The following is an 8,871-nucleotide window of genomic DNA, read 5'->3' as shown; positions in this document are numbered from 1 at the left end:
TGAAAGCCTCTCGTTGGTTGGCTATTATAGTGAACAAAGCCCAAGGTCGATACATGGCACTGCTGTATTGTGCTGAAAAGGGTACTTTAGTCAATCTCCCTGGAGATGGATGTTTTAAACTGTATTCTGGATGATTTGTGAGTGAATCAGACACACTACCATTCAAAAGAAAGATCAGAGGCCACCTCATAGCCTTGTGTCTCTCCCTCCATCCCACTCTGCCTTACTCACTCACTCACTCACTCACTCACTCACCCACCCACTCAATAATGCAATGCATGTGTTGGAATGGCTCGGAGAGAGAGGGACAATGCTACCCAAGCAGCTATGAATAAGACCAGTTACAATAGCCTGAAGGTGTTAAATAAACAGTGTGTCATTTTAATCTCAGGATACAATTGTATCTATTGAGCCCTATTGAGTAGTATGGCACTGTATGTGATCCTGTATTCAGTGTGTGATCTCTGTCTGTCTGTGTCTAGGACTATGACCTGAGTCAGCTACAGCAGCCTGATGCGTTGGAGCCAGAGTGTGTGAAGGTGGGGATAAGACGTATGGACGAGAGGCCCCTCCACCACCACCACCAGTACCCAATCCGCTCAGCAGCCCCCCACCCCGGAGACATCGGAGACTTCATCCACGAGGTACACCACCCTGTGTGTGTGTGTGTGTGTGTGTATGTGTGTGTGAGAGAGAGAGAGAGAGAGAGAGAGAGAGAGAGAGCTATGTGTCCATGTGTAATTCTTAATTAGCTTTGCTAACAGTGAGGATTAGCGTGGTACAGACATGGGCAGGCCTGACTGGCTAATTGGAGGTAAATCCATTGAGTTTTATTAATCCCAGAGAAGGGCTTTAGTCAGCCCTTCAGTCGAGCACAGCTCAATCTCCGCTAGTCTTCTGGAGTAGCACATCTAGTATGTATCACGTTGCATCGAGTCAATCTACTGTATCTATTGTCATTTATATGAGGGAGTTGTGCATTCTATGTTGAGTGTGTTTGCGTGGCAGGGTTTGGCTGGATAGAGACATCTGCCTGGCAGAGCTATGAATAATGAGGGGGCTGTCAGACATGGCGAGCTGATCTAGACAGCTTAATCTAGCAGACATGACAAGCTAATGCTTTTCCCTCTGTCTCACTCTTCCTTAAGTCTATCAAATGAATAAGACAGTTGGGGGTATGACATACAGAAATCTTTTCCTCTGAACAGACCGACGTGTCCCAAAAACATTTCCAGAGCTTATCAGAGTTGGTGTATTAATTATAGATTCAAGAGCCAAGATGTCAGTCAATAGCGAGGAGGATGTTATTGTGATAGACTCTGTCAGCAGTGAGTGTGGGGTGCAGGGCACTGTTATGGGCATGTGTACAGTATAAGTGTGTTTGAGTGAGTGTGAGTTTGTGTGTGTACATGCATAGTGGTTATAAATATCTGGGCTGTGCTCAGTAATCTGCTGAATCTCCTCAGAGAGACAGACCCAGCATCTGTCCAGCCTGACCTAAATCCTTCTCTCTTCTCTCCTCCTCCCTAATCCCTCCTTCTCTCCTCTCCCCTTGTTCCCTTCCTCTCTCTCTATCTCTCTCATTCTCTGTCTCATCTTTCTTATCTTTTTTATCTCCCTCTGTAACTGTATTTCTATCTACCATTGTCTCTGACTCTCTGTCTTCTCCTCTCCCACTTCACACACGCCTCCCCATCTCTCTCTCTCTCTCTGCATAGGGGCTGAAGGCCGCTGACAACGACCCCACGGCGCCCCCCTATGACTCCCTGCTGGTGTTTGACTATGAGGGCAGTGGGTCCACCGCTGGCTCCCTCAGCTCCCTGCACTCCTCCTCCAGCGGGGGCGACCAGGACTACGACTACCTCAGTGACTGGGGCCCGCGCTTCCGCAAGCTAGCAGACCTCTATGGGGGAGGTGATGACTAGCCCCTGGCGCTGGGGCGCTGGGCAGGGGAAGAGGCATGGGCATGGGTGGGGGCCAGCGGAGGCTGATGGAGGTAGAAATCGGAGGACAGGCTCAATGTAACACATGGAATGGAGTGAGGAATGGTATCAAACACACATGTATACCATTCCTCATTCCATTCCATGCATTACAATAAGCCCATCCTCTGATTTCTACTTCTACCAGCCTCCCCTGGTGGGGGCATATGAAGAACATGGGAGGGTGGGAAAATGAGCGGCACTTTTTTATCATTGGACATGGACAGCTTGTAAAGAGACTTATTCTGGCGGACTGGATCATTGGGACAAAAAGACATGGAGTACCTTCGAGCATTGACCGCTAGACTTGTCAGCTAGCACACAGTTGGCTAACTGAGGCTAGCGGCCAGCTAGCACACAGGCCAATTGAGTTTAGCAAAGTGTTAGCCCAAATGCTAACAGCTGGAAAAAGCTTTGCTCAGAGGAGACATTGGAGTTGTGTGGTACGACGGCTGGTGGTTAACGGTGATGACAGAGCCTGGGCGCTAAGCGGTTAGCGATGCTAAAGACGCTCAGTTACACTTGAATCTCACAGTACAGAAGCACTGGGGTAAAACGTGCCTTTTTGTACATTCTTTTGATTCTTTTAGTTTTTTGTTCATGGCTTTAAAGCTCCTGAGACTTTTGCAGTCATTTCTGACTGTAAGAGGGGATGTTTTGGGAGGAGCGTCTCGCCACGAGCGTGTGTGTGTGTTTGGGTTGTGTAAGAGTGTGTAAGTCACCCCTACAGAGATACACTGGACAGACACTCCTGTGGCAGAGACCAGTGAGAGCAGACATGTACAGTAATGCTAAACTTTAGATAGTTCCCCTGTTTTCTTGGTTTCGTTACACTTTTTTTTCACATTGTAACTTATGCAGCTGGTTGCTAATAAAGGGAGTCATCAGTCCTCATTTTGTAGCAGAGATATGCTTTGCTACTCTGAGGTGGATTTCGCAAAAACAAGACAATGTTTATTCTGTCTGTCCGAGGATCTGCCTTATTGTCCTCCGGTAATCTCTGATTGGCTACTCACTGTAAACACAAATCTGTACAGATTGTATTTTTTTCTGTTGTTGTTCTTTTGGGCGTGGTCTCTGAAGAATTGCTAATATCATTGTATATGTATAATTTGGATTACAGATTAAACGTTTTTTGCATGTTTTTATCTTTTCATTATACAAAAAGGTATTTTCCAAATCTTTGCTAATCACACACACACCAATATACTCACGCAGACACACTCCCCACCCTGCTTCAAATCAGGGATTCCAGCTTCTCTTTATGGTATTGTTTTAAGTGTGAAGGAGTGTCTCTCCTTCACTCCATCCTCAGGCACCACTGTTCCTTTATTAAACAGCAAACCAAGGTGAGGATTGGGGATCAGGCGGGGGCTGTTCATATCTGTGTCTATGGATAGAAGTTCAGGTTCATGATGCCTTAGGCAGCACCACCACTGAATTACCTGCATGTGTAAATGTGTGTGTGTTCCTATGTGGGCAGTTTTCCACTCCGGTATCCGTTGGTCAATGTCATATTCAACCTCCAGCTAGCTCCTGGCAAATCCTATTTTTAGAGTATATTCTCTCCCTCTTTCTCTCAACCCCTTTTTCCTGTTCTCCTTTTTTTCTCCTCCACCCCTCCCCCCTCCCCATTCACACACATACTCTATCTCTTCTGCATGTTTTGCCTTGCTTTACACAGGCTTAAAACACACACTTGCCCTTATTCCATCAAAAACAGTAACCAGGTATTCATGATGGGACTAAAAAAGATATTGTGCTGTGCGAATCATTTGAGGTTGAGTTCCATTTAAATATCATACAGTTAACATTTTTTATTAATTTTCTTTTTTAGCACAAAAATAAATGTATTTTTACCATCATCCTTGAAATATAATCAACACTTGATTGAATAGGGCCATTATACACACACTGCATAGGCTTTCTGTACACACACACACACACACACACACACACACACATACACACACAAAGTATCTCTCCTTTCTCTCCACACACACATTCACACACACACACACACACACATTCACACTTTCTTATTCTGTGGGTGTTTGTCCTCTAGTTCTCAGTGGGGGCTGAGCTGTATCACACTGGAAGGTTTAAATCTTCTTTATTTCTCTTCCTTCATCTTAAATCCAACATGAAACACACTGAAACTCTCCCGTCTCCAGTCTGGCAGCCATTAACACCCCCAAGGGCATGTCAGCTATATCTTTACTCTACAGCCTGCTGAAGAAAGTGTGAGAGGGGGAGACAGAGTAGGTGGGAGGTAGAGAAAAAGGAAAGGGTTTTTCTCTTCAAATCAAACAGAGAAGAGAGAGTTACGGAAAAGGGTATACCGTGTGTGGGTGTGTGTTTACAGCTCATGTATCCCAACATCCCCTTCTCTCCCCAGTAGAGTAGTACTGTACCTGACCATCTGGCCCTGTTACAGCAGCCATCTGATCCCCTGTCTGTGCGTGCGTGCGTGCGTGCGTGCGTGCGTGTGTGTACATGTGTATACATGTGTGTGTGCATTTGTGTGTGTGTGCTTCTTTGCACTTCCTTGCACTCTTTCTGTCAAACATTACCCTGTAAGTGTAAGGTTGTTATTTCCATGTGCTTGCCCACCTCTTTGTGCACTAATGGACTATGGGACTAGTCATGCAGATAAACAATACAAACCATATCTCAGCCTACTGGGATGCTGATCCTTAATGCCTAGTGTATTCAAATAGTCCTCAGGGTACCATGGGCCGAGCAGAGAGCTCCTATCTTAAAACAGTGTATGCGTGTGGTCAGTCATGCGTGGGTCTTTGTGCAGGTTGGGGGAGTGTGCATGTGTGCGTCTGGGTGTCCCAATGATGAATATGTGTCCCAGCATGTGTTTGTTGTTGCTAAAAGGCATGTCCATGCTTTATTCAGGCCCGGGGAAACCACAACTATTTTGTATTGATGAAAAAGCTGATTTCAATGTGCCTCAGCTGCTTGTGTAAGCAGAAAAACAGACATGGGTTTCCTGTTTTATTTCGACCCTCCTCTGCTAACTTGGGGTGATTTACTTTGAAACCGCAGCATTCTGCATACTTAAGGAGAGTTTAATTAGCACGATAATCTCCAGGAGCCTGTTGATGGTCTCTAGACAGGAGCTCTGTGAGGAGTAACATCCACTGAGATCAGATATGGGAGCTAAATACTCTATGAGGGGTTTGCATACGGGATGGGGGTATTTCTGTAGGGAATAGAAAACGTGTGTGTGTGTGTGTGAGAGAGAGAGATAAAAGCCTCTAGATGCACTGAGCCAGTGGTGTGGAAACAGGATCAAACAGTGAAATCTGCTGACCTCAGAGATGTGTGCAGAGCTTTATTTTCTGCCACTAGCACTAACATGAAGCTCGCTCCTAGCATAGCTAATCACCACTGCACTCTTACAGAGTGAGAGAACAGTGAGATAACTTTCAACAGAAGGGCTTTGCATCTCATTACAGTAGCATCACACAACAAGCTCATCTGTGTGGCTAATTAAGAAAAGAGATTCTAAGAGCGACTTGGCCTGCTAATGAAGGTTTTAGTATTTATGCTATTTAAAGAGTTGCTAACCCTCCTTCACTTTTCTCCTGCCCTGAAAGTATGAAAGTATGCTTCGGTCAAAAACTTGATGACCTGCTGAATCTGTCTCTCCTCCAAGTGTTAACTATCTCTCTCACTTCTTTTTTAGCTTTTTAACACTGAATCACTTACCTCTCTTAAAGGTTACTTATGATGGCTTCCCGCCCAGTGCTCTTACAGGCCAGCAATTGACTAACTCTCGTCTCATCTTTTGCATCTAATTGTCTCAAAGGTTGCCCCCCCCCCTCTCTCTGGGTTAGTATGGGCAGGGAGCACAGGCTTGGGTACTATACTTTCAGGGGCAGAGGGGGAGAAAGGGAGTAGGGGGGGCAGATGCTCATGACCCTCCAAATTCCAGCCCTGTGAGCTCACAGCATTAGACACAGTCAGTGGACACATTCGATACAAAACAGGCAGAGACACAAACTACACACACACACACACACACACAATAACAAGCAAATACACACAGGCACTCAGTCACGATACAGGCACAATCAACCACAATACAGATCAGTGAGGCGCATACACACACACACACACACACACTCACACACACAAATAGAAAGCTGCAATGCTGCCAGATCTGTTGGAAAGCTCCATGATTCTCAGAGTCAGTGGTGCATTCTGGATTGTTGTGGGACATTTAAAAAATCCTGCATTTCATGGTCTGGTTTGGCTGTCACTCGTTTTAAACAGCATCATCACACTTCATGAGTGGGGGTTAACCATCTATCTAATAAAGACAGATATGGAGATAGATGGTTAGAACGGATAGACTAGACTGATATCTAGATGGACACACACACACACACACACACACACACACACACACACACAGGACAAAGAAAATGCTATTTCAGAGATCAGCATGAAAACCATGCTACCCCAACCATTAGTGTCTTTCACACTCACCGTCTTTACCAGAGCAAGACGCCCCGCTCCCTGAACTCTGCTGAGGGAGGTCATTAAGCTGTCATTATAATTACAGAAAACAACCATACCTCCAACACCCTGACTCCTCCAACCCCCCTGCTCCCCCCTTACCTCCCCCTACCTCTCCCCTCTCTCTCTGACAGGATCAGCTAGCGTAGCGTAGCATTCACGGAGCCCAGCCTGTCTCCACAGCCCTGAACCTTGACATTTACTAAAGTGTATGTGTGGAAGGGGGAGGAGGGTGGGAAGATGAAGGTATTCTCTAGGCTTAGAGCAGCCTAATGAAGCTCAGTGACAGGCTCTTTAGCTCGTCTGCAGTGGAGAGGTAGGAGGGCTAACACTGTGACACTAATTGCAGGTATATTACTCAGTGGTCCGATCAGAGCTGATAATCAGTGCTTTCTCCATGAGTGTGTCGCATGTCGTCTCCCACACACACCCACCCTCCCCCCTCAAACCTCTACCTCCTCACCCTGGCTGTTTCAGTACCACTGCTGGTCAGCTGATGTTTTTTTTCCCGCTGTCTTGCCCAAATAGGATTATAGATTCCAGAGCGCACTCCCAGAGCCCCCTCTGGAGTCGGGCCTTTGATGCATCTGGTTCAGCCAAGGGGGCTGATGTAACGGGACACCCCACAGAGCCTACTCACACACACACACACACACACACACACACACACACACACACACACCCTCATACATATGCACTTACTGTATATGCACACTCTCATACTGTATATTACATATTATACCACAGTTCGTCACACACTCTTACCCACCAAGCTTCTATTGTCAACAACTCAGGTTCACAGTTGAGTGAAGCTGTGAATAATAACATCCTATAGAGAGTTACACAACATCTTGGAACGGTCTTATACCTCTCAAGATGGTGAGCGGTGACAAAACAATTGTATTCTGACCATGTTCCTTCTCTCCTTGTCTTTCTCCGCGCTCACCTCTCGTCTCTCTGCCTGCTTCTCTTCTTCCTCTCTCTTTCCATACCCTCCCTCTCTTCAGACAGAATGCTTCAGCAAAGGATAGAAGGAGTAAGGAGAGAGGTCTTCCTTACAAAATGTTTCACAAACGTATTTATAGTGTGTATAGTATTTATGTACTTGTGTAGGCCTACTGTAGTGCCTGCGTCTAGGAGAAAGGTAGAGGCTAATCCAGTGTTACACGTGTGTGATAGTGCTGCTAGTATTACCACAGTTATCTCTCACCGCAAAGGCTCGGCCGCAGAGGGCTGTCACCACGCCAACTGGCCTCATTAGCATATATATGAGAGCAAGGCATGTACTGCTGTCGAATGCTCTCTGCGCTCTTTTAAAGAACTAAGAGTTTTTTTTTTTTAATCTTTTTCTTTTGTCTCAAATGAATCTCCTCGTTCAGATGTGCGTGTTTCAGAGAATAATAAAGCTGTGCTATTTGAATTTGGTTTCATTAACGGTACTCTAACACAGATCTCAAAACAATGTTGGTGTTACCATTGGCAGTCATCTCAATCTATGAAATATGGGTCCACATGGCGCTGGAGCTATCATGCGTTCAGTTTGAGGGAAAGAAAGGGTGTGATATTATTAATGGGGTTTTTTTTGGATAGAGAAATATATTTGTATGATTGAATCTCAGTTTGATTTCAGAGAAGCCATCTGTGTTTTAGCTTCCATGTTTGATAGTTGTTTTTGTCAAAGTTTCCCCCATGAATAATTCACATGGAATATCTGCTAACTTTACCGGGCCCCGCGGACCCATTTCCTCACTATGTATGCTCTCAGATGTCCACTTTGGGAGTAGAACCTTCTTCAACAGTAGCAGCAGCAGCAAAACACATTTACTGTGAGGTTCCTGGGGGTTAACCTGACTTCTCCCTCTCTCAGGAGGTCTCCTGCAACTTTAACTCAGCATACAGAGACAGAGACCAGGGCGCCACTCAGACTGCTCCTCCTAAGAGCTGTCTGCCGGGATGGCTGTGTTGAATCATTGATGCGCTCCTCTCTGCTGTCTGCTGCTGAGCCTTACAGTACCAGGCATGTTTTATGCTTGCATACTCGACCACTCCACTTGACAACCAACCGTTGGGGCTGCCTGCTCTCCGGTCTGAGTACCACAGAAACACTCACAGAGGGCCGGAAGGGATAAACACACTGAACTCTCCACCCTGCCTCAAACACACACAGCCCACAGACAGCTTAGCATACTGGATGAGAGTTGAAGGAGACACTTAAAGTTGTCACTGTACATACTTATTGTGCAGAGCCTTATAAGTTGGCAGTTACAATATGAAGGATTAGCAGGGAAATGTGGCTATGTACTATTAATAACAAAGCATATCTTAATGTAATTAACACTATATGCAAAGCATT

The 8,871-nt window shown here is 45.7% G+C and overlaps 1 protein-coding gene across 1 annotated transcript in view; it reads left to right on the top strand.

Annotated features, from left to right (window-relative positions):
- Positions 1-1,956, top strand: part of cdh2 (cadherin 2, type 1, N-cadherin (neuronal)) — a 27,463-nt gene extending 25,507 nt beyond the window's left edge. Inside the window, exons 15-16 of the mRNA XM_083672058.1 lie at positions 483-644; positions 1,719-1,956. Of these exons, the coding sequence (XP_083528184.1) occupies positions 483-644; positions 1,719-1,925 (369 nt within the window). The 3' untranslated portion in view covers positions 1,926-1,956. The remainder of the gene's footprint in view (positions 1-482; positions 645-1,718) is intronic.
- Positions 1,957-8,871: the final 6,915 nt, after the last annotated feature.

Source organism: Argentina silus (genome assembly GCF_951799395.1).
Source record: "Argentina silus genome assembly, chromosome: 6".
Classification (NCBI taxonomy): Eukaryota; Metazoa; Chordata; class Actinopteri; order Argentiniformes; family Argentinidae; genus Argentina; species Argentina silus.
The sequence above is the reverse complement of the archived record's forward strand: the minus strand, read 5'-3'. Positions and strand labels throughout refer to the sequence as shown.